The sequence below is a fragment of the Aulostomus chinensis genome, chromosome 10 (assembly GCF_037954235.1).
Source record: "Aulostomus chinensis isolate RoL2024-O1b breed Wild chromosome 10, RoL_Achi_v1.0, whole genome shotgun sequence".
Lineage (NCBI taxonomy): Eukaryota > Metazoa > Chordata > Actinopteri > Syngnathiformes > Aulostomidae > Aulostomus > Aulostomus chinensis.
Window position 1 is genome coordinate 14,033,465 of NC_141329.1, and position 26,866 is coordinate 14,060,330.

A 26,866-nucleotide genomic window follows, 5' to 3' on the forward strand; every position below is an offset into this window, starting at 1 on the left:
GAGGTGGTCTGGTCTGATGAATCAAGTTTTTTTTTTACATCACATGGTAAGGTGCATGTACGTTCCTTAATTGAGGAACCCATAGAACTAGGATGCACTATGGGAAGAAGGCAAGCCGGTGCAGGCAGTGTGACGCTTTGGGCAATGTTCTGCTGGGAAATGGATGGATGTTACAAATACCGGCTACCTCAGCATTGTTTCAGACCACGTACACCCTTTTACGGAAATGGTATTACCTGATGGCTGTGGTGTCTTTCAGCAAAATTCCCCAGATCTTAATCCAATCAAGCATCTCTGGGATATGCCAGACAAACAAGTCTGATCCATGGAGGCCCCAACTTGCAACTTACAAAACTTAAAGGATCTGCTGCTAATATCTTGGTGCTACATACCACCACACACATTCAGGGGTCTAGCTGAGTCAATGCCTCGCCATGTCAGGGCTGTTGGTTATAATGTTATGCCTGATTAGTACATAGTATCTGGGAAGACACAATATAGACCCAACTACAAACTTATCTGTGCAACAATTTATCCATCTTTCAGCTATCTGATCAGACATCAAGCAAGATACTACGTTGCACCTAATCTTATTTTTTCCCAATTTATTCATTTCTCCTGTCTTTATTGTATTTAATTCTTCCTTTTTTCCTTCAGGGTTTTTGAGATAAAAGGGGTGAGGATGGAAAAGCAGGGGCTGGTAGGAAGGGAAACCACAAAAGACAGTTTCTCAGAGATAATATTAATACTTTTAAAAACATTAACAAGAATCATAATAACAATGTTATCAAGTAAACGGAGTGAGGAGAATGAGAGGATGTGGCAGCTAAGGAAAACAGAAAGTGACTTTTTGTGACCTCATTCCAAAATTTTTGAATAGCTGTGCAGTGTCAGATGGTGTTTTAGTTAGTGGTTAGTGCAAGTTTCTGGTGAGAATCAAATTTTAAACAATTTCTGCCCAACATAGAGTTCTGTGGAGGTTTTTTTTTTTTTTTTAACTGGTTGATTTTTTGTTGTTGTTGTTTCTCATGAGATAAATGTTTTGGCAGATTTGGTTTGAGAAGCTGGTATGAGAAGCAGTTGACAAGTCTATTTCCCATTTTGTTGTAGGTATTAAGAGCTTTGTCATACTGTGTCATAATTCCATATATCCTGGAGAGACGTTTTTGTTGTGTAAATGTTGATTTAAGTCTGAGCTTGATGGGGGGAGGGTGATTTCAGTTGGAGAAATTCAAGAAACTGATTGCTCCTGATACCATACTCCTATAATTTTTAAGGCTATGCAGCCAGACTGCGTGTGACTCTTCCAGTTGAGAGGCAAGCCATGAGCTTTTTTTGTTGTTGTTGTTTTTAGCTGGCGGATTTCAGAATTGTAAAATAGGGCTAGTTTCCTCTGTTTCCTAATTTTCATTTTTAATTAGGCCATGGAGGTCAAAGTTGCTCATAAGGTGCCTGTTGCACTATTGATGAAATGATCAATTTGGGAGGGACTAAGGTTGACAACAGAGTCCTCTGCTGTCATGGGACATGACATTGAATTAAGCACCAGTGGGATTCCCCACAAGATTCATTAAATCTAGCTACAGCATGATCAGACATACATCTGGAAAATACAGTTTTTCTTGGTGTGTAATCGAGTGGTACAAATTCAAAAGTGATTAACTGATGGTCTGACAAGAGAGAGTTATGCAGAAATACAATTGAATGTTCAACTTCATTTCCATATGTCAGGACGAGGTTGAGGGTGTGATTATGACAGTGAGTGGGCTCATGTTCAGACTGATGGAAACCAATTGAGTCAAAAAGAGAAATAAATGCATTACCTAATTATCAACATCCACATGAATGCTGACACACCAGTACGATAATGACTTCATCTGTTTTAAAAACTCACCTGGATTCAAACTCCAAGAATTCAGAGTATGGAGTAGGTTCGTAATAACAAATACAAGTGGCTGTCAAGTTTTATCGGCTGGATGAGACAGACTGAGAAAAAGGCTGTCAAATGAATAAAATGTAATTTGGGGTTTGGGATTTATTGCAAGATGTCTGTCGACGAGGTAATTGTTTGGATCCATCGGTGTGGAGCCACAGCAGGTCTAATTCAACCTTGCTGGGAGTAGGTCCATATCACGTAGTCACGTACAAAAGACAGTCACAGTCCAGCATAATTTCAGCAATGCTGCCATTTATTAAGAACAACAAAAACAAAAAACAAGCAAAAAACACTGCAGTGGGTTGTTAAGTATTGCAAAAAGAAAGCAAGCAAAAACCATGATGTCTTTAGGATCTACCCTTTGAAGTAAAAAAAACTGTCCTGCTTCCACTCTCACCAGAGTCTGCCTTCCTGTGCCAAGGTGTCAAATCACCTCTTAAATTACTGTAGGTAGACACTCTGACCCAACAAAAGAAGGTACAACAAACATAGCAACAACCAATAAACAAAATTATCACTCCATAATGATACATAGGCTACAACACAAACCAAATTATGTTCTCATAAACCAATTAATAAATGCCCATTTTAAAATAAAGTTATAAATACATTTCTGCGAAAGTATAAATAAACCAAGACTAAATTTTGCCTCAACATACCGGCCCCTAATTGTAGATGCTAAAGCAGCAAAATTACTAATACACATTCAACTGCAGTCAAAATGAAGCACTGGAGTCTTCATATGTACGCATTTTACAAATTCATAGGCATTTCATAGTCCATAGTCCATAACACCTTTTGTGAATCCTGGTTCATAGGATCATATACTTAAGAGTCCCACTATGTAGGTAGGATGTACGAGTTCATTGGGGTATAAGTGTATAATCTGCATGTATTTGTATATGTGGTGCAGGGAAAGGGGTCACCAGCCCATAGTGTTCAGGAATCGTCTGAGAAACCAATCTGCTGCCCCCAAGAGTAGGAAGAGCTTGTCGATGGGTCTCTATACCTGGTTTTGGTTTTTACAAGACACTTCTTACTAGTCCTTTGGATCCTGGAAATGTTTTTACAAGGCGGTCCAGTAGCCAGGAGTTCCTTGGAGCTGTATCGTCCATTTTGATGACAAAGTCTTTTTGATGGAGGCTCTGTTTAGGGTGATACCACTTTTCTCTGCTGAAGGATTGGAAGATATTCTGTAATCCATCTGCACGACAAAAGGTCTGCCAGGTACTGTACCTGTCTCCATCTCCTTCTTGAGTACAGGTCAGGCTTGTGACAGAGTCCTGGTGGCATAATTGGTTTTGTTTTAAGTTGAAGGAAGTGGGTTGGGGTAAGGGGTTTGAGGTTAAGATCACATGACACCATTGTTAGTGGTCTGCCGTCTGTAGGGTTTCATCATCCAATGTTCTACAATTCTACAATTCTACAATTTCATTTAGCAGACGCTTTTGTCCAAAGCGACGTACAACACAAGCAAGATGAAGCAATGTTTGTTCTTTTAGGATAGAATAAAGAATTCTTTTCATGGGTCTGATAAGCCTTTCCCACACACCACCAAAGTGAACTCCTGCAGGTGGGTTAAACAGCCATTTTACTTCATCCTTCAATAATGCACTTTGTACTTCGATCCAACTCTTGAAGAGTGTCCTTTAGTTCTTTCTATGCTCCCAGAAAATTTGTTCCATTGTCTGTGTCTATTGTTCCTCTGTGACAGATAAATCGGCATAGAGCATTGATACAGGAGTCAGTATCCAAAAGTTGCCCAGTCTGCTGATGAATATGGTGCAAAATCAGCTTGGATATCTGAGAATTTTTGGGCAGTATGATCTGATTCTTTAGGTGAAAGGCACAGCTGATTTGCTTATCCATCCTCTAACTCTTAGTGGGCCATTTTCCACCAGGGGATCCAGTTTACAGATAGAGCTGATGCAGTTTCACAGAGACCTGGAGCAGGTTCATTTTAGTTTTCAGGCTTTCCACATGTGTCCAGCTGGAGTTTAGGTCCGTCTTTGCAGATTTCTTTCCTTGACTTAAAAGATGAAGCCATTTTCTGAACTTTAACATCCAGGCAACCCCTCTCTGCAGTCTATTCCATGAGCAGTAATACTTGATCAGTGGGTTGGTTGGATTTTTCTCTCCAATGCTCACACTGTTAATAGATGTTTCATTTCTAAGTATGGAATCTCTTGGTTCAATTATAGATATATCCCAGCACCGAGGTGCTATTTGTCCAGAAAGTAGAGTCTGAGAGTTCTGTTTCTCTTATTAACATCCAGTTCCATCCAGATCTTGGTTGCTCCTCCTCTAGCTGCGCTGGGGTAAGCGTGTGACCTTACTTCCTGTTTCTGAGCGTTGCTGAACATAGTGCTTTGCTTCGTTGTGCTAGCTACAGCGTGATCATCCCTGCTAATTCCTTATTTCTTTGACTAATTACCTGCCAAAACTACATACCTATTTGCTTTATTTGGCTGAAGTTTAAAAGACCATCAGTCTTGTAGCAACAGTCTTTCTTTCTTGTAAACTCTCCATTCTAAGCTAGCGATGGCTTCTACCTCTCGCTCTCCTCTCACCTGCTCCATATGCCACATGTTCAGTTATTCCTCTCTGTCCTTTAGTGATACCAATAAGTGTGTTAAATGTTGTTTGTTTGTAGTGTTGGAGGCAAGGCTTAGCAAGTTTGAATTAGACCTGCTGCGGCTCTGCACCGATGGATCTAAACAATTAGCCGCTAGAGCTAGCCAGTCCCCGTTAGCTGGTGCATACAGTCTTAGCTTAGCCCCAACTAGCGCTCCCCCGGCAGCTCCCAAGCAGCCGGGAAACCAGGGCGGCTGGGTGACTGTCCGAAGGAAGCATAGTCCTAAGCAGAAGCCTGCTGTCAGTGACCAACCACCGCTTCACGTTTCTAATCGGTTCTCCCAACTCGGCGACACTGTGGCAGGAAGGCAGTCTGCACTTCCTCCCCACAGGTAAGGGGAGGGGCTGGACTGATCATCAAATGCACCAGTGAGTTGGGGGATGGGGAGAAGAGTCACAGCAGAACAAAGGCTGCAGGAAGAAGGACGTGAGCTGGGCAGAAGACCACTGAGCTGAAGCTGAAAGCTAAAACATTGGGAGCAAAAGGACCAAATCTACCACACCTGTGCTGAAAGAAATCATTCCTTTGGTGTGGCACATGGAGCAATACTGGTCGGCAAACCCTTTAGCAGATAAGTGTAGTACAAAATGTCGTCCTCTAAACCATCCACCTGTCTTCTAGACCCCATCCCAACCAAGCCACTCAAAGATTCTCAACCCCTTGTTAGCCCCTCTCTCTTAAGCCCCTTTCACACTGCACCAAAAACACAGGTTTTTGTGCACTCTGAAAGGGTTGACTCAGCATTTTGACCCGCGTCGACCAACTCACCAAGCGCCCCGGGTGTTTAGTGGCTCGGCTCGGCTCGGCTCGGCTGCAGTGTGAAAAAGGCAACCCGCGTCCTCTCAGGTTTTGTGCGACCTTCCTGTCGCATTCTGATTTTGTCATTGTGCTGCCTGTCAGACTAGCCAAAAACTCCATCCTCTTTCGCTGCATTAGCGCTCAGACATTTTCCAATCTGCACCCAGTTTGTATGCTTTGCAAAAGAGACAACATTGCAATGCACGCAACGACAACGCTAACGTTCAACTCTGCAACATCCATGTTGTCATTTGTTTGCATCTCAGTGTTTCGGCGCTTGTTTATGTGAAATGATGTCGTACAAGAGAGAAAAACACAGGCACTCAGCCCTCACAGCAGGAGCTCAGACCTGGGTCTTCTGGAAGCTTGAATGCGCCCTAATACCAAACAAACGCAGGTTTGACAGGCGTTTTTCAGTGGTAAAAGGGTATAAGATATGTGTCACTGTTATCTGGTTACGTACCACAGTAAAGTAGCACTTATTAATCTCCTTCTCAAAAAAGCAACCCTGGATCCAGAAGTTTTTGACAACTACTCTCTCCAAAATTCTGGAGAAAGCAGTTGCTAAACACCTTTGTGACTTTCTCCACAGCAACAGACTGAAACCAGTAAGGTTTCAGAGTTCATCATCGCACAGAAACAGCACTAGTCAAAGTCACCATTGACCTCCAACTAGCATCAGATGAGGGACTGGTCTCTGTGCTGGTCTTATTAGATCTCAGTGCAGCTTTTGATACCACTGACCACCATATCCTTCTACAGAGACTGGAACATGTCATTAGCATTAAAAGAATTGCACTAAATTGGTTTAGGTCATATTTACTAAGTTGATCTCAGTTTGTACTGACTAATGATAAACCCTCGGAAACCACTGTCGTCAGTTATGGTGTTCCTCAAGGGTCTGTGCTTGGACCAATCCTCTTCACTCAGTACCTGCTTCCGCTCGGCAACATTATTAGGAAACACTCGATTAATTTTCACTGCTATGCAGACGATGCGCAACTGTACTTATCAATGCATCCACATGAAACAAATCAGCTGGCGAAACTGGAGGCCTGTCTAAAGGAAATAAAAACATGGATGACCCATAATTTCTTTTCATCAAACTCTGACAACACTTAAGTATTTGTGCTGGGCCCAAAACACCTTAGAGACACCCTATCTAATGAGATAGGTACCACATCACCCTGGCCCCTAGCACTACTGTAAGGAACCTAGGAGTTCTCTTTGATCAGGATCTGTCCTTTAACTCCCACTTTAAGCAAATTTCTTTTGCATAACATTGCTAAGTTCAGGCACATCCTGCCTCAAAGAGATGCAGAAAAAAATAGTCCATGCTTTTGTCACTTCCAGGCTGGATTACTGCAATTCCCTCCTATCAGGCTGGACCAGTAGGTCCCTAAAGACTCTCCAACTGGTCCAAAAACACTGCTGCCCGCATGTTGACAAGAACTGGTAGAAGAGACCATGTCTCTCCTGTACTGGCTTCTCTGCATTGGCTCCCTGTCAAAATCAGAATAGAATTCAAAATTCTCCTTCTTACATTACAAAGTCCTCAACAATCAGGCACCTTCATATTTCACAGAGCTCATAGTCCGTTATTAACAAGCTAGAACCCTTCACTCCCAGGATGCAGGGTTACTTGTGGTTCCTAGAGTTTCTACAAGTAGAATGGGAGCCAGAGCCTTCAGCTATCAAGCTCCCCTCCGATGGAACCGTCTCCCAGCTTCAGTCTGGGATGCAGACACCCTCTCTACCTTTAAGAGCAGACTTAAGACCGTTCTTTTTGATCAGGGTTATAGTAAGGGCTGCTTAGGCTAGTTCTTAGATATGCTACTATAGGCTTAGACTGCCGGGGGATCTCCCAAGGTGCACTGGGCTACTCTCTCCTCCTCTCTTTCCTCTCTGTTCTCCTGTATGTGTTACACATAAATCATACTCATATGTGTTACTAACTCGTGTTCTTCTCCGGAGCCTTCGGGCTCCCCTCATCCCAGATCCCGGGTGCTGCTGGAGGAGGCTACAGACCTGAAGAGGCTCAAGCTGCCACCCGTAGCACCACCTGCTCACGTCCCTGTCTGTCCATCAGTCTCTTCCCTTTCTCTCTCTCTTTCCTCTGTTTTCCTCCATTATCTGTCTTTGTCTCTGCCCCGCTCTCCTGCTCTCATTCCCCCCAACCGGTCAAAGCAGAAGGCCGTCCCCATTGAGCCTGGATCTGGTTGACGTTCCTGCCTGTTAAAAGGAAGGTTTTCGTCAACGCTGTTGCCTGATGTGCTTGCTCATGGAGAATTGTTGGGTATAAATTCATTGAGGAAGTGTGGTACTGGACCTGCTCTCCTTGTAAAGTGTCATGAGATAACTTTTGTTGTGATTTGGCACCATACAAATAAAATTGACTTGACTTGACTTGCACCTTTACCGCAAGGAAAACACTCAGGAATACTCAGCAAAACCTCCCAGCTATTGCTGACCCACTTCACCAATGAGAAGCCTCCTTGATGGCAAATGTCTTTGAGGTCCCTGATAAGTTTAACAGCTTGATTCACTGTAGACACTGACCTTAGACAATCATCAACATAAAAGTTGTGTTTGACTTTTTCAGTTACTTCTTTGTCATACTTGTCAGTGCTGTCTTTTACTGTCTGTTTCAGAGCAAAGTAAGCAATGCTATGTGAAGAAAAGCTCCAAAGATATGGGCCTTAATTCTGTGGGCTTCCAAATGTCTGGAAATACCTCCATCAGGCCACCACAGAAATCTGAGGAAGTCCCTATCTTTATCGGGAACATGCACTTGATAGAATATCGCCTCAATATCTACCATACTTGCAACTTGATCTTGGCGAAACCTAGCAGAACTCCAGCGAGGTGCCTTTGTATGATGCAGCACAATCAAAAACAACAAGTTTGCCCTTTCAACGATGGTAAATGCTGTGATGAGGTATATACCATTTCCGTCCATCTTTGCGGTCTAGCTGCTAAGGTAGTACCTTCTCTATGTAACCTTTTTTGAACACCTCATCCATGAATTTCTCGTATTCCATAGCATAATCTCCATCAGCAAAAAACTTTATGCCCTTTGCAGTCAAAAAAACTGTCCCACTTCCCACTCTCACCAGTGTCTCCCTGTGCCCAGGTGTCAAATCACCTCTTCCTTACTTACTGCAGCCAGACACTCCGATGCAACAAAAGGAGGGACAAAAAACAAGGCAACAACCAATAAACAAAAGTATCACTTCATAATGATACATAGGCTACAACACTACACTAACACACTACAAAACTGAAGATAAGTGCTGTTTCAGTTATGTTGTGTATATGAATGTAACATCCTACACTACATAAAACGTACATTTAAAATCATATAGCTAAAAAAATTAACTAAAACAGTGAAGTCAATAACTACAGAAGTTTTCTAATGTCGCTGCAAGCCTGTTGTAGTGAACCTGGGTGTAGACAGGAGTCCAAGGTTCGGTAAAAACAATATAAGCTTTTTCCATTCTTCACAAAGGAAAAACTTGTGCCATCATGCTCGATGCTACAGAAATGAGGTGATACACCATGTGACATTAGTTAAAAGAAAACTGTCCAATATATGAACATGTGAATGTTTAAAAAATGCTTCAAACTAAAAATATAATTAAATGTTTACAGTGTCATTTAAAATTTTTGGAGACAGACTTGTCACTGGAAAAGAGTCTGAATTAGACATGGAGTATCAGTAATATTCTTTCACAATTTGCACTCTGACAACAGTTCCGGCTGGAAAATAGTGGGAATGCATTTGGGTATTAAAGAGTTTAATTCAAACATCTTAACACATAAAGTTTTTAGAATAGAGTGCAGGGTTGTTTGAGTAAGGAGAAAAAAAATCTATAGATGGCAATATATTGCTCAAAATTATGCAGAAAGAATGACATTATGATGTCTTTTTGTACATAATATCTGATCAGTCTGCAGGGCGTATAGCAGACAGCATTTCAAATGCTTTTTTTGAATTGATTTCAGAACACATCAGTTTGTACTCCATTTGTGATTCAAAGTCTCTCTGTTCTGATAAGAACAGAGATTTCAGATCTATGTGCCAGAAACTTGAAAACCAGTATTGGTTTTTAGTTACTGTATCCTATTTGTGATTCCATGAAAAGGGAAGAGAGAAGCACAAAAGTGAGTACAAGGTGGATTGGTAAAAAATATGGGCCCATTCTGTGGGTGAGTCAGTTTAAGCAGGATGCAGCCAGTGTCGTAGACTCCTTGAAGCTGCTTCCCTTTAGTAAACTTGAACATTTGCTAGTGCCAAACCTCTGATTCCTGGGGCTTTTGTAGATATTTAGTACCCACGCAGAGTCTAAAATTTGTAGATTCTCTTCTTATCTTAAAATAAATCTTAATGAAGAAAACATGAATGAATGTCAGAATCTACATGCAAAGTGATCGAGTTAAAAAAAAGAAACATTTCTTCTGAAGAACAGAGATGAATGAGGCCCAATGGAAAATATTCTGCAATGTAAATGATGAGGGCAACAAACAACATTCCAGCTGACTTAAGTATGTCCCCTGCTACTTATCAGAATAAGTGTAAGACAACATACTGTACAGTACAATCTGTCATCATACCTTGGCTTCAAAGAAGTCTTTGGCCCCCATCACTCCCTCTGTGGAAACGTTGATCTCAGAGAGCCTGGCCAATGCCATCAGACCGCTCTCCTCCTGAAGCTCTCCAGCTGCTGCCCTCCGGAAAATCAGCAGGAACTGAGGGATGAAAAGAACATCTTCAGTCACATCAAATATTCCTTAATCTTTCTACATGAAAATATGTCACCATGCTTCAGCATCCAGTGGCACCTCCTATGGGGCCACTGAAAATCTTCAGGTGGCAAAATTCCAAACTGAATTTCAGGAAGTCCACCCTACTGTTTTTGTTGATAGTTGAAAATGAACAAGAGACTCATACTTACTCATACTCATACTTATCCACACACACACACACACACACACACACACGCACACACACACACACACACCTCTCTGAAGCTCAGTTTGCCATCAAAGTCTTCATCCACCTCTTTGATCATGTTCTTGAGGCCAAGATGTGTCTGTGGAGCTCCTAGCTTCTCCATCATCAACTTCAGCTCCATCAGGTCGATGAAGCCATCTTTACCAGTATCATACCTACAAGGCAAAAACCCCACGAGAGTCAAGTACACTCATATACAGTACACACACACAAACACATAAAAACTGTATTTATCTAGAGGCCCAGCACAAGATCACACAATAAGACCACAAGCACCAACACTAAAATTATTTGATCCAGTAGGTGGAAAATGTTGAAATAAATCTACGTCCCGTATTCTACTTTTAAGAGACAATTGAAGACTCAATTGTTCAGAGAGCACCTAGGCACTTAACCTGACCCTTCTCCTCTTTGTCCTGTGGGGTAGAATAAGTCAGAGGGTCCAAGACCCAGCACTTAGTGATTATGTAGCACTATTTTATGTAGCACTGACTGTGTTATGTGATGTTGTATGTCTGTCAAAATTAAAAAAAAAAAAAAAGGGAGGGGGGGGGGGGCGACACTTCTTCTGCCACTAGATGGCAGTACCTGTGACCAAATCACAACTGAAGCACTTTTGCGCTTCCTATGGACTTTTCCTTAATTAGGTCTAAATTCTTGCTTGTGTTGTACGTCGCTTTGGACAAAAGCGTCTGCTAAATGAAATTGTAGAATTGTAGAATTCGAGGACAAACAAATATATTTTTCTTGAAAAAGCACAATCCTATTTAAATAAAAGACAGGACTTGAAACATTGTCCATTTGGAGGAACAGATGCTAATTGCACAAACAGGCCAGCAAATCATCAGGAAAACTTGAGGTAATACCAAGATTTGGATCTAAATAGATGCAGGTCATCCCGGCAGTGATGTTATTTAAGCAGTCTGTCAGATTTGTTGGCAGTAGAATGTGTGGGTGTGGTGTGTGTATAAAATAACATACGAGCAATATAGCAGCGGATCTTTAGCCTGTGTTTGTGAATTATTTGTCCAAGGGGGGGGTATGTAGAAGCTGAACAGTTGTAGACCACAAATTGAACCTTGAGGGACATGATGCGATAAGGCAGATGTGTGGTAAACCTGAAATTTTTACTACATAAACAGAGTTAAAGAAAATCTAATTCTGCAAATCGTTTAACTGTGGCTTGGCCATTGTGTGCAGGCTAGTAGCTTCCAAATACTTTTAGTTACAGATAATAATCATGGTATCATTTTCAGTGGCTTCAAAGATGTCTAAATTTTTGGCTCATACAAAACGGCTGAAATTGATATTTTTTAACATTTTATTAAACCTATCAAAATTTACCATACAGACATTGAAAATTTAATTTAAAAAACAAACCATAGTTTAAAACTATTTCAAAAGTCAACATTTTGCATTATGGCAACAATATATGCCAAGTGCGAAACATCCCTGGTGGGAGTGGACACTTAAATCTGGAATGATTGAACGTTCACATCAAAACACACTCTACCCAAATGTGAACGAGAACCATAACAGAGTTTGAACACTGAAAATATTGCGATGATGATATAACTTGTGTTAACATGTTACTTATTAACAAATTTAACTTAAAACAGTCATGGTAACATAATGTTTGTTTTTCCGAAGACAAACGTTGAATTAATGAATTGAAGACGTTGAACGTTGAATTAAAATACTGGAGCGCTCAGTATTTAACCAGGTCTCTGAACATCTGCGGAACAACAACCTACTTGACTCTTTTCAGTCTGGCTTCAGGTGTGACCACTCCACTGAGACTGCACTCCTGTCAGTCACTGAGACGAGCTCGAGCTGCTGGTCAGTACTCTGTCCTACTTCTGCTGGACCTGTCTGCTGCCTTCGACACAGTGAACCATCAGATTCTCCTCTCCACACTCTCTGAGCTCAGCATATCTGGTTCTGCCTTGTTGTGGTTCAAGTCCTACCTCACAGGCAGATCCTTCAGAGTGTCATGGCGAGGAAAGGTGTCTAGGTCACATGGCCTATCGACTGGGGTTCCTCAGGGGTCAGTGCTTGGTCCCCTTCTCTTCTCTCTGTACACCACCTCACTTGGTGCAGTGATCCGCTCCCATGGCTTCTCCTACCACTGTTATGCTGATGACACTCAGCTTTTCCTCTCTTTTCCACCTGATGACAGAACGGTCTCAGATCGTATATCAGCGTGTCTGGCTGATATCTCCACATGGATGAAGGAACACCACCTTCAACTGAATCTCTCTAAGACTGAACTTATGGTCTTTCCAGCTTGTCCATCTGTTCAGCCTCAGGTCAGTGTCCAACTTGACTCGAGCCTACTTGTGCCCACAAACTCAGCCAGAAACCTGGGTGTCATGATTGATGACCAGCTGACCTTTAAGGTTCATGTGGCCTCAGTTTCTCGGTCTTGCCGTTATGCCCTTTACAACATCAGGAAGATCAGACCCTTCCTGACCCAACAGATCACACAGATTCTGGTTCAGGCTCTTGTCATCTCACGCATTGAATACTGCAACTCTCTTCTGGCAGGCCTCCCTGCAGGCTCATTCAAGCCTCTGCAGATGATCCAGAATGCAGCAGCACTTCTGGTCTTCAACCAGCCCAAAAGGGCACATGTCACCCCGCTGCTGGTTTCTCTTCACTGGCTTCCAGTGGCAGCTGGAACTTCTCTTGGCTTACAAAACAATCACAAGAACGGTTCCAGCCTACCTGGAATCCCTGATCCAGGTCTACTCTCCTTCTCGCCCACTACGCTCTGCATGCGAAAGACGCCTGGTGCTTCCAGCCCAGCGCTGCTCCAAATCTCTAGCCAGACTCTTCTCCTCTGTTGTTCCCAAATGGTGGAACGAACTACCGAACTCTGTGTGTTCTGCTGAGTCCCTTTCTACTTTTAAGAGACAATTGAAGACTCAATTGTTCAGAGAGCACCTTGGCACTTAACCTGACTCTTCTCCTCTTTGGGGTAGAATAAGTCAGAGGGTCCAAGACCCAGCACTTAGTGATTATGTAGCACTAACTGTGTTGTGTGATGTTGTATGTCTGTTATATAAAAATTAAAAAAAAAAAAAAGGTGGGGGGGCAACACTTCTTCTGCCACTAGATGGCAGTACCTGTGACCAAATCACAACTGAAGCACTTTTGCGCTTCCTATGGACTTTTCCTTAATTAGGTCTAAATTCTTGCTTGTGTTGTACGTCGCTTTGGACAAAAGCGTCTGCTAAATGAAATTGTAGAATTGTAATGAATTTAGCTGGTGCATCTTAACATTAGATAATACAGCTGATGAGCTCACTGTATTCATATATCGGCTGCTGACTCATTAACAAGAAAGAAAATGTTACTTCTAACATGTACTTGTCTTGAATCTCATGTTGCAGCTCTGGTTGTCGTGAGGGTGTAGAAGTCCAACAGTGCAGCCAGGGTATGCCCTGTCTGGGCGTTTTTTAATTTAACATACATAGTCTCCCACCACGGGATTATATATCACTCTCAGGTTTTATAATAGCTGTGTGTACAACACAAAACTTGAACAGTTGGCCAGTGTAAATCCGCCCCCCCCCCCCCCCCCCCAAATTACTCCCAGTCTTTAAGCTGGAGTTCCAGCCGTTCAAGCAGTTGGTTGCAGTGACCTTTATTGTGTATGCTTGAATCACAATGAATGTGCGTGGACAATACATAGAAGCTAATACCATATGAAGGGTTATGATACCATAGACCAATAGTGAAAAAGGATTTATTTGAGAGAGAACTGCTGCTATGTATCTGGTGAAAGCCTGAACAAACTGAGCCTAATTTTTCTACAGTTTCCTTGGTAATTAAAGATGCCTGAGCTCTTTGCACGAGGCAACTCACTTTCTCTGCTAGTATTATTCTCCCTCTGACCCATTCATTTCAAGTAACTTCTCAGAAGTCTGCTACAGCATTAACAAAGTCCAAACACTGTAAAAACAGTGATCAAGCTACTCCTATGCCTAAATCAACATAAATCCATCCAAACAAATATTGTACTTTGTAACATCAGTGAGGATTCAGGAGCAGCAAAATTTGAAATTTGCTTGAATTATTTTTTGTAGAATGATGAGAGCTTTTATTAGAGCCTGATAAAATGTAAAAAAAAAAAAAAAGTAAGGTATTCTAACCCAAAAGCTGTGAGAAAGAAAAGTGGGTCACTGGGTGGTGGATGCCTCATGGGAATGTGGACTGTGTGAATGGGATCAGTGCAGCAAAAGGAGTGAAGCTAAAGAGATTTGAAACAGAGGAAAATGAATACTCAACATCACCAACATATTTAGATGCTAGGAACCAGGCGATGTTTCACTGCAGATTATGGAAACCCCCTGACTATTGCTTATTCATAAATGTCAGCTATCCGGAAATGCTCCAAATTCTAGATGGGAGGAAAGTTCAGAGGAAAACTGAAAAACGGGATCAATCCGGGGACAGGGCAGGCAACATCATCTGGCTAATCTCCAGCCTCGACCTACAAGGGCAAAGGCCTGTAGGCTTCAGTCCTCATACCTAAAGCCATTACTCAGAAAATGTTGTCCTATAGTTCTAGAGATCAAGTATGATGGTACTCTGGTAAATCGTTGATTTGTTACTTTAAACAAAAAAATGGTTTGGTGTTATGCGTGTGGCACACACTGTATGAGAGGACAGAGCTAGTGTGACATCACCCAATGATTTGACTCCAGTTTTGAAGCCTTGAACTGTCTTTTTGCAAACCTGAGCTTACCACATTTTTGTCAGTGGCGCTGGAGAGGGGGGTGGACGCACAAAGTGTGTCAACATCACAGGCATGATGATATTACACATTACTGTAAATGTTATCCTACAAGCTGATTCAAAACATTTCTAAATTATGCCTTCACTTTAACATACTGCCTTTTGACTGGTGTCCCCAACCAGCAGGCCTTGGACCAGTGCCATGACCTGGATGGATTAGAACTGAGTTACAAATATCCATCAGTTGGCTGCTTAAAAAAAAAAAAAAATGCCAGTTTAAACATACTAAGATGAAAAATTATAAATATATATGCACAGAAAACGATTTGTTTGAAATATCAGGTCAAATTTAGAACTGGCTGTCTCACATCTCTTCTTACCATTCAGGGCTCATGTGATTACTATCCATTGAGTTATTTTAATCTGTGATTTCTCCAAAATTGTGATGACAGTGATTAATGTTGATATTCAGAAGGGGCTTCTGGATATGGTGATAATACTACTCAAAAGAGAGGCCTATTGGCTTCATTCCTAAGGTGAGGAATAAGGAAATAACATTGACAGGGTTTTTTGTTTTTTTTTTACAATTGATGTTGTATGTAATGTTTTATTTTTTACAATGAAGAGGTTGCATGAGCATGCCAGAGGATTTGGTATTATGTGGGTAGTTCCCCCTGTTGATGAGAGACTATTATGCTTATGGTAACATTTCTAATTACCACACCTGTGTGAGACATCTTGTGAAATTGCCAGAGAAAGAAGGGTTGCTTGCCCGAAATGTCTGTGTGGCAATATTAAAACGACTGAATGGGAGTTGCTTTCCTTCTTCTATTTTTTTTTATGTACTGCAGAGGTGACCCAATTTCAATGCATCATCTTTCAAGCTTTAAACTACTCCTTTCGTGATCTTTCATTGATTAATCATTTACATTGCTTCAATGATTTTGTAAAAGAATATACATATCATAAACCTACATCTATTGGGATAAAAGGTATTCTGAAGGTCCCCTGAGGGATGGTGTTGCATATGACCTCTTCCTCAGAACACACCACGACAAATTTATCTCTCCTACATCCATAAATTTTCCAATTCTCTTTGACTGGTACAGGGCAATAATTAGGGCAGAAAAAAAATATTGATTTTAAACCAAAATTACAATTTGAGACAATGCAATTAACCAGTCACAAAGGCAGTAATTAATCTTGTCATGCATTTTTTTTTAAGCTTGGCACCTCTGCCTGAGGTTTTTTTTAGTTGTTGACAAACAGCCATCCCTACAATCAGAAGTGCCTGCTTGTCATGTACCAGTCATTACTAACCAATTACAAGTGACCCAAGAGGCCATCATTGCTAAAAATCAGACACATCCTGTCTCAAAAAGATACAGAAAAACTAGTCCATGCTTTTGTCACTTCCAGGCTGGATTACTGCAATTCCCTATCAGGCAGCACCAATAAGTCCCTAAAGACTCTCCAGCTGGTTCAAAATTCTCTCACATACTGGCTTCTCTGCATTGGCTCCCTGTCAAATTCAGAATACAATTCAAAATTCTCCTTCTAATATACAAAGCCCTCAACAGTCAGGCACCTTTATATCTGACAGAGCTCAAAGTCCAATGCAGTCCAGCTACAACCCTACGCTCTCAGGATGCAGGATTACTCCTGATTCTTACAGTCTCTAAAAGTAGAGTAGGAGCCAGGGCCTCCAGTTAACAGGCTCCTCTCCTGTCGCACTGTCTCCCAGTTTTGATCAGGGATGAAGACAGCCTCTCTATGTAGACTTGAGACCGTCCTTTTTGATAAAGCTAATAGTTAGGGCTGGCTTAGACTAGCCCTTAGATATGCTGCTATAGGCTTAGACTGCCAGGGGATCTCCCATGATATACTCTGTACTCATACTTGTTACTAACTTGACTTCTTCTCCAGAGCCTTTTTGCTTCCCCATTTCCCAGATCCCTGACTAATGCTGCTGCTGGACAAGGCTACAGACCTGAAGAGGCTCAAGGTGCCACCCTTAGAATGAAATTGATTGCTTGAGTAACCTGTAAATGCTGTCATCATTGGTAGGTAGTTTCCTGCTCTGGAGTGTGGTGCTAGACCTACTTTACTCATGAAGCGTCATGAGATAACTTTTGGAGTGATTTGGCGCTATACAAATGAAATTGACCTGACTTGACCTGAGGCCACTGCGTATATGCCCATCAGCTACATTTCACCAAGCAGAGCTGTGTCTGCATCTTGTCGTTTCATTGCTTTATAAACCATCCCTTAAATAAAGGAACTAATCTGTTTTTCTGTGGGATATTTGATAAAGCATCTCTGAATGAGGCACTTGGCTCTGTGTAGCCAGTGTTGGCGGGCAGAACTTCAGAGCTCTGCTACCTGGCGCACAAAATAGCAAAGACAAATTAGAGGAAATGCCCTTAATGAGACAAAAACAGCTCATTCAGCTTATTAGCCACAGCGACTACTCAGGATTTGTGTGTATACGTTGCTGAGTGTAAGTCACCCGCATTTTGGGAGAAACCGGAGCTCAATGTACGTATAGTTATGTGCTGTAAACGGAACAAATGCCTCTTTGACATTCAAAGAGCCTAATTTCATCACTCCACTCCATGTATAACTGAAGCTACAACTAATCCCTGTCTTTTACTGTTGGAATAAAGCTTGTTGCACACAAGAATGAGGACAAACAGAGGTACACACTCACAAACTAATCTGGTTCTTTTGATTTATTGTTATTGTCTTTGTTTTCTTCACTCTAGCCATTTATATTTCTAGTTTTACTCTTACTTTCTGTATGAAAGAAAATGATCATCACTCTCTAAATTCAATATTAAATTCTCGTCCTTCCATTACAATATAGAACAGACTAGTTTGATGGTATTGTGGTACTGCTACATCATGTTTTGATACTATTACTTTACTATGCCATCACTAAGTTAAAAGAAACGAAAATAGAAAATTAAATTGCATTCACAATGTCAGAAATATTGTACATAGATTTTTTTTCCAAAACTGTTCGACCCTTGTGATTTTTTTTCTCTAGTCGTTTTTCCTGGCACTTGACTAGGCTGAAAGGATAACCTTAAATTTTCTCCGAAGGTAAATAAAAAAATTGAATTGCAAGGGGTTCTCTACTTGAATGGCTCGGGGCATATTGAGCTTGACATTTCATCATGCAGAATGAATTCTTCTTGAGAATGTAAATGTGAGTCCTTGAATTTAATGGTTAATCATACATTGTGCAGAAGTCACTAAAAATCACAAAGGAACAATAGGTTTGTTTATGAATTCTTACTTGCCTGGTTGGGCAAGTCATTTACTTACTCTTATTTTATTCTTACTCTTACACTTTATCTTATTCTTATTTCTTAAAGTCTGCACTTTCTAATTATTGTAATTTGTAACTTTATACTTTACTTTATAGTACTTCGAGAGCTTAATAACTGTAACAACAGAATTTCCCCCCGGGATTAATAAAGTATTCTGATTCTGATTTTCTTTTCAACGTGACTTATTACCCTCCATAAGCCTTATGTTCAACCCTGTACACACCAATGTTCATAATCTTACATGTCAGTTACGAAGTATCCTCTGGCACCTCCAACACGCAATCTCACTGTTAGACACTAGAAAATCCTATGAACTGCTGTCATACTCTGTGATATGGGGCAATGATGGATCAACGGAACCCACAAAACTACAACTATGAACAATGTAAGTTGTAGTCAGTGATGGGAAAAAGAAATTTGGTCTGATTACAATCCAGTTAATATAAAGCGGGCGTTCAATAATCCAGGTCTACATGCAAAGCTGCCCCCAAAATGGCTTGAGATATACCTCAACGATGACTCATACTAAAATGTCAACAGTGAATACACAACACCAGTTGTTCATGTTGAAACAACAGAGTCTTCATTCCAGCAGTAAGAAAACAAAGATGTTATTGTCAGACCCTGAAAGACTGCTCCTGAGGGATCAGCCTACGTCTCGGCATACGTCAACACACAATGAGCCCTGCAGCAAAGGTTGCGATATTTGCTGAGTCAACAACACAGAGATAACATCATCGTCTTCTTGATATGTAGATGCTAATATGTAGTGAGCTTTTTTTCTGCTAAAGCTATTCAATATATGACTTCCCAATTCAGTTCTCTTTAGCAGGGATTATTGTAGGTAGTGTTGTCTACCATTCAAGCACAAGACTGATCAGCTGCCCATGTAGAAGCAATACACAAAAAACATGCATGTTAGGGATGTCCCAATCAAGTTTTTTAATGCATTAATTAAAGGTCGGAATGATGAGTGACCTGAAATAGTTCTGGTAGGAGCAACAAATTGCATTACACAAAATATACTGGTAATAGCATTAGCTAGCAGTTATTTTAAATATTGGTATTTTGGTGCATCCCTACTGTAAAGATTTCCCACAACTGCTGTTTCACACTAGACTTTCAGATGACCGAACAGGAGGGTTTTCATGTTGAGTCACTGCAGGAAACATGAGCATAGCATTAGCCGTCAAACAGAAATGACATTTTTTTTTCGAATTAGCAAGACAGTATAAGGTAGGAGTGGGTCAACTTTTGGATTCGTGGCCCACAATGGGTTCTAAAATTTGACAAGGGTGCCAGGCCAGGAACAGATGGACGGAGTGTTTGTATAAACTAATATAAATGACATGTAAAAGCAATTACATGAAAGGTTTTGGCTGGGAAAGGCTCCAACCTACCCGCAATGGATGAAGTCGAGAAACCTCCATTCAGTTTCAGTGGGAACAGTGTTGTTGATCTCCATTTTTTGCCTGTGCATCAAAGTCTGGAGTTAGGTTTGTTGTGGCAATTCTCAAAATAGATCCTAGGTGTTGGTCAGTTAACTTGGATCTGTGATGGGTTTTGTTGATGTACATGATGCTGAATGTTTGCTCACGTACATAGGTCGAGTCAAACAACGTCAGCATATTCTGCGCCATCCTCCGGAGGTTTGGAAATGTGGCTTTGTTCAGTGAAGCATTAAAAGTCATTCAGTTTAAGGAGCTGAATTTTTCCTTTGACTGAGTCAGAGTGAAGATCAATCAGTTCCAATTCCAGCTCCTGTGGTACTGTTTCAGGGTCTTAGGACAGGGGACAGGACAGCAGCTGCAGTGACTTTTCAATTTTTTTCAAAATCAGAGTACCATCAGCAGAATTGTCTGTGAAGGTCATCCAGTGATTTGCTTTATTTCTTCGCGTTTAGGATCGCCGCTTTCTGCACGGCTAGCGTGGGGAAAAGAGCGAAAGATTTGTTTGAAATTTGTCTGGAGAATAAAGTCGTCTTGAATTTGAAGGCTCTAAGATTTGTGTAAATGTCATCCACAAACTGATCCTCACGTTCAGGTTATTAATTTGCAAAAATGTCCACAGTAAACGCAAAGTCAAAAGCCAGTTCTTGTCGCTTAACTGAGGAAATTGGTCAGATTTCCCCATTAACTCCAAAAATGAGCCAATCTCCTCTTTGAGCTCCCACACTCACTGACACCCTTTGCACAAACTTAACCAGTGGACATGAGAGTGGTAAAATAAGTTCTGGTGATCTTTCCCTGGTTTTTCCAGAAACATAAATTGACGATGCTGAAGCTCCCTTGCTCGTATAAAGTTAACAGGTTTTATGACTGGATTCACAACATGATTAAGCTGCAATACAGACTTACACAGAGTTTCCTGATGAATGATGCATCCATCCATCCATTTTTACCGCTTATCCTGTTAAGGGTCGCGGGGGAGGGGGGGGGGCTGGAGCCTCTCCCAGCTACCTTCAGGCGAGAGGCGGGGTTCACCCTGGACGGGTCACCAGTCCATCACAGGACCAACACATAGAGACAAACAACCATTCACACTCACAGTCACACCTACGGTCAATTTAGAGAATCAATCAGCCTCGTCCCCTCTTGATGTCTTTGGACTGTGGGAGGAAGCTGGAGTACCAGAGAGAACCCACACAGACAGAGGGAGACTCCACACAGAAAGATCCTGTGATGGAGCCAAGGCTCGAGCCCGAATCCTTCTTGCTGTGAGATGTCAGTGCTGACCACTGCACCACCGAACTTATACACCAAACTAATGTTTGAAAGAAATATGTAATTCACAAAATATGTAGAAAATATGTTAAGAAATTTCCTTTATTGATATTCAGGAAAATTTCATCAGTTATTGATTTGATCATTAATTCATTCAAAATGATATCAGAAAACAATTTAAAAAAAAAAAGAGTTTTTTTTTATAATGCAACAACAATCTTTTTAAAGAAGCCGTGATGACCAAGGTGTCTTCAACTGAAAAAAAGACACTACTGTTCTCTAAAATACACCTGAGTCTCTTTAAGACTCAATTCTAAAACATGATATAAAATGATAAATCAAACAATGGTGGTGGGCAGCATCTCAACTCAATTTTCCCATTTGTGTGTTGCCTGCTGAGCATCACAGGTTCTCCATTCTACAACAAGGTCACAGTACGATGAGAAGCATAGGACACATGAACCACTTTTCTGATTTTTAAAGTGGAAATGTAATCACAAGAAGCACAATACGAACCGTTTGCTATGAATCAACTACAACACTGCTGCATTTCAAAATCCCACATAGAAAAGGGAGCAAATGCTCAACGATGTTTCAACAACTTATTTCTGAGTTGATTCATCCTTGGTCCGACCTATTTAAAATATAGCAGCAGATAGGTTTACATACACAATTTTTCACTCCTGAGACAAAATGCCTTTTTTCAGTTCAAATCTTATTCCAGTACACACGTGCCAATAAAAGGGCTTGTTTTCTTAAACATTATAGTTAAAGCTGTTACTGGTATTAGGTTTAAAAGTCAGATATTGAGGCTGACCTAAACCACACAGAGCTTCTTAATAAAATGTGATGTGTCTCCTTTACAGTAGTTTTATCATCCAGCGAAAGCTAAGGAGCGTAATATGGACTGACACAATCATTCATCATCATCATCATCATCATCATCATTCGACTCGTAAATCAAGTCACCTGATCCTTAAAAAATGTCAATATCTTCCTTGATTGTGATTCAATTCAGTATTCAATCTCAATCAGCCTATATCTTGCACGCCCATATCGTTTGTTTAACTCCCCAATATTGATGTTGTCCCAAAATGTCCAGTATATCATTATGATCCAGAGTGGTACAAAAAGATGCTATATTAGATACTTTATTTTATTTTCCCCAATTCCCTGAATTACTGTTAAGTGCAACTAAGTAATTTTTTACAGAAAATCTACAAAAGACTAGATTACAAGACAAAACACAATTACATTATTCACTATAAATCTGTCCAATTCAGGTCATGAAGGTAGCCGTTCAAGTAGGGAGCCCCACACGGTCCTTCCCCACATCATTCAGCCACTCCTAGGCCACTGTGGAAATTAAATCCTTCCACCTTGTGCTTCATCTGCCCCATGGCCTCCTCCCAGCTGGACATGCCTGAAACAACTCCCTTGGGAGGCACCCTCACAATATACCCTCAACACTTTAAGTGATGCTTTCAAAGCAAAAGGGCAGCAGTTTTACTGTAAATCCCTCTCAGATGAGTGACATCTAAATTCATCCATAGAGGGGACTTCAGCCACCTTCACATGGAAACCCATTTCAGCTGCACAGAACAATGCAGAACCGTACTGTGGTGGGTTTGTCTCATTCCCAATTGCTCTCATTCATGAGGACAGGCATTTGTATACACAGTTGGAGTCCATTGTCTCTGCAGGTCTCAACACAATGGATACATCAAGATGTTAGCTCATGGCTGAATACTCTTCCCTTATTACTAAATGCCCTACTTATTGTTGGAGAGGAAAACCATGAAGAGGCCTCATTAAATGTATTTGTTTTATTTTTTGATCAATGGAGTTTTCTCAAATATGTCAATTATTATGTCATCTCTGTCCAAAAAACAATTTGGGATATTAGCATGTCAAAGTGTGACATTCCTGATCACGACACAGGGAAGCCAGGCGAGGAGGCTGAGGATGAGAGGCCTGCTGAAGCGGGGGTGAGTCACGTTTAATGAGCCAGTACTTTCACCTGAGGCTTCGCGTCAGCAGCTCCATCTTAATCCCATCAAGATCTCGCAGCCTTACGACTGAGGTAAACACGACGGCGCTAGCGATTCCGCCAACCTCGGTCTTACCGTTTGAACATGCTCTCCATGTCCTTGATCTGCTTGCGGGAGAACTCCTTGAACTCCGTGTAGGGGTTAAAGACACGGGTCGCCCGAGGGGTAGCGGTGCCCTCGTTGATGTCCAGCCTGCGGTTCAGTTTGGCGGACAGCTCAAAAGACGAGTCGCCACAAGCTGCTTCTGGCTCCTGAGGTTTGGGTCTAACAGGGCTCTGCTGTGGTTCTGGCCTCGGCTCAGCCTCCTGCGAAATGGCCAGCCGCGACTGCAGCTTCCGAGCAAGCTCTTCAGATGCCATGCTAATAATGGTAGGACTGCTCTCCGAAGATGCCCGTCAGATCGAATGGTGTCTGTCTGCGATTCAAGTACCACTGTCAAGCCACATGTATCCTGCCCAGGAGGGAGGACAGTGCTTCCACTTAAATGTATTTTCAGAATAAAGGGGAAATTCCAGGTTTACAGTCAAGCAACCGAGCAATTGGAAAGAAGTTGAGGAAAGGTTTGTGCTCAAACATCCACGTGCACGGTATATATACTATTAACCCAACAACCATGACGCGACATCATCATAAGAAACGAGAAGCACACTGACGGTTTCATCCATCCAGAAGATGGCAGTAAAGCTCTTCATTAAGTTGCTCGGCAAAAACGAGCCAAGGAAATATTTGAACAACATTCTGCCTCTCTGAGCCCAGGGCCCTTAAAGCTTTTAGGTATTTTTAATTTAGTTTCGTTCTCACATATTTCGGGGTAATCTCCTGGACATTATTCGCCTGGACCTGGACACATGTCTGTATTTACTCCATGCTTGTTATTCATCACTCTGTACGAATAGAAGTGTAACTTATTTGTATCCCAACTCCAGTGTTTAGATAATGAGACATTTCTTTTTCCAGTCTAGTAAAGGAGGAAGGTGCATGGATTTTCTTGGTTTAAGAATCAGTTTCTTCAGTACTGTTGATGAAAAGAGGAGAATCCATCTGGGGATTCCTGTGTTTCTTGAGACATATCGTGAAATATATACAAAGACACAAAGATACATGTTAGACAGAGTAAATTACATGCGGCCCTATTGTGAGGGTATAATTTGGTTTAATTTGCATTTTAATGTTTGATAGTGTTCACTCATTTTGAGTTAACGCTTTTAATTTGAAAGTAACGGATGTCTTAAAAGTCCGTTTTATGCTTGCAGCCTTCAAAATAAGAACTCGATTTAGTCTTACGTCTACGTTATCTTTTGAGCATTTGAAGTGATGCGCAAAGGACTATTTTATTGTGAAAGAGACACACATTACATTTTCGCCTCTCTCCGGCGGAACACTGCATGAAACCATTTATAATGTATGCCTAGTTGACTGCAGTTCAGTCTACTCTGACAGTAAAAATACGACGAGTGATTGATAAAATGGATGAAAATAAATAGTTTTATCCTTCGTGTCTGGAACGGTGGGACGGAGACACTGATTTAATTTTACGAAATCAGTCACTAATTTTACGTACGTAACGGATTTTAATTTCCATGACATAGCATTTCATGTTGGTTTGCATGAAATGTATCTGTTTTCTTGTTGAAACTATAACGTTCAAGGGAGCATAGCATAGCATGTACATGAGTAGTGACTTGAATTAGTCATGTTAGTTACGTCGTTAGACCGACTGAGGGCTTGACATTGATCACCCATCGACCTGCAGCGGGGAAGACGCACTTTGACGGACACAAACAGGGTTTGGACAGGAAATTACGAGAAAGGGACGTTCAATGGAGGGTTACTGATGTTGTTGTGGACTGAAATTTGCTTTCCCCACAGGTCAATCACTTTTCTTGACACGGGAAGCTGTTGGACCAGAGAATGAGCTCCTTGCAGAGGTTTGTGATGTCAACGGTTACTGGAGCTGCTTGAGTCATGTTGTATTTTTAAATACGCGTTCATTATGTAATAACTTGACAGCACACTTGAAGTAAGGTTGAACAGCAGCCTCGACTTTATTCTAACAAGTTAACCGCCAGGCATGAGCAATCGAACACAGAACACATCAGTGCAGTACTCTCAATAGAACACGGACAACAATCTATCACATCCCCTTTTCTTAAAGAAAAGCTTCACTTTTCAGACGGACAGAAATAGCAAAATAATTCAAACTCCTTTTTCCAATAGCTGTTGAAAAATGTATCAAAAGAAAATGTGTGCAATACTAATGGAACTCTCACTTTCACAGTTCACTTTTTTATAATCCAAGTCAAGTCAATTTTATTTGTATAGCACCAAATCACAACAACAGTTATCTCATGACACTTTACAAGTAGAGCAGGTCTAGTACCACACTCCTTCAATGAATTTACACCCAACAATTCTCCATCAGCAAGCACATCCTGCAACAGCGGTGATGAAAACCTTCCTTTTAACAGGCAGGAACGTTGAGCAGATCCAGGCTCAATGGGGACGGCCTTCTGCTTTGACCAGTTTGGGGGAAAGAGAGCAGGAGAGCGGGGCAGAGACAAAGACAGATAATGGAGGAAGACAGATATGCAGAAGGAAAGAGTGGGACAGAGATAAAGAGAGAGAGCAAAGGAAGAGACTGATGGACAGACGGGGACGTGAGCAGGTGGAGCTACGGGTGGCAGCTTGAGCCTCTTCAGGTCTGCAGCCTCCTCCAGCAGAGCCCAGGATCTGGGATGAGGGGAGCCTGAAGGCTCCGGAGAAGAAGACGAGTTAGTAAGACGTATGAGTATGATTTATGTATGACAAATATAGGAGGACAGAGGAGTAGAGAGAAGCCCAGTGCACCATGGGAGATCCCCCAGCAGCCTAAGCCTATAGCAGCATATCTAAGGGCCAGCCTAAGCAGCCCAACTATAAGCCTGATCAAAAAGGAAGGTCTTAAGTCTGCTCTTAAAGGTCGAGAGGGTGTCTGCATCATGGACTGAAACTGGGAGACGGTTCCACAGGAGGGGAGCCTGATAGCTGAAGGCTCTGGCTCCCATTCTACTTTTAGAAACTCTAGGAACCACCAGTAACCCTGCATCCTGGGAGCGAAGGGTTCTAGCAGGATTATAGGGGACTAGGAGCTCTGTCAAATATGAAGGTGCCTGACTGTTGAGGACTTTGTATGTTAGAAGGAGAATTTTGAATTCTATTCTGAATTTGACAGGGAGCCAATGCAGAGAAGCCAGTACAGGAGAGACATGGTCTCTTCTACTAGTTCTGGTCAACACGCGGGCAGCAGCATTTTGAACCAGCTGGAGAGTCTTTAGGGACCTATTGGTGCAGCCTGATAGGAGGGAATTGCAGTAATCCAGCCTGGAAGTGACAAAGGCATGGACTAGTTTTTCTGCATCCTTTTGAGACAGGATGTGTCTGATCTTAGCAATGTTACGTAAATAAAAGAAAGCAGTCCTAGAAATTTGCTTAATGTGGGAGTTAAATGTTAGATCATCAACAGGGTCATCCAAGTTTTTATCTCCTTTAGACAGGCCTCCAGTTTAGTCAGCTGATTTCTTTCATATGGATGCATTGATAAGTACAGCTGTGTGTCGTCTACATAACAGTGAAAATTAATTGAGTGATTCCT

The 26,866-nt window shown here is 41.5% G+C and overlaps 2 protein-coding genes across 11 annotated transcripts in view; one reads left to right on the forward strand and one right to left on the reverse strand.

Annotated features, from left to right (window-relative positions):
• efhd1 (EF-hand domain family, member D1) overlaps positions 1-23,832 on the reverse strand; it is a 29,218-nt gene extending 5,386 nt beyond the window's left edge. Inside the window, exons 1-3 of the mRNA XM_086216119.1 lie at positions 23,311-23,832; positions 10,391-10,538; positions 9,984-10,118 (exon numbers count right to left, since the gene is read on the reverse strand). Coding sequence (XP_086072245.1) covers positions 9,984-10,118; positions 10,391-10,538; positions 23,311-23,594 — 567 coding nt within the window. The 5' untranslated portion in view covers positions 23,595-23,832. The remainder of the gene's footprint in view (positions 1-9,983; positions 10,119-10,390; positions 10,539-23,310) is intronic.
• Positions 23,259-26,866, forward strand: part of nlrx1 (NLR family member X1) — a 40,883-nt gene continuing 37,275 nt past the window's right edge. For 8 of the 10 annotated variants that reach the window (XR_015118164.1, XR_015118163.1, XR_015118165.1 and 5 more), the window contains exons 1-2: positions 24,618-24,792; positions 25,105-25,163. Coding sequence is in view for 7 of the 10 variants with exons in the window: in XM_086216115.1 (XP_086072241.1) it covers positions 25,147-25,163 (17 nt within the window). In the remaining 3 variants the exon portion in view is untranslated. Of the gene's footprint in view, positions 23,796-24,617; positions 24,793-24,961; positions 25,022-25,104; positions 25,164-26,866 lie in introns of those variants that run through there. The other 2 variants (XM_086216113.1, XM_086216114.1) reach the window with 2 other exon arrangements.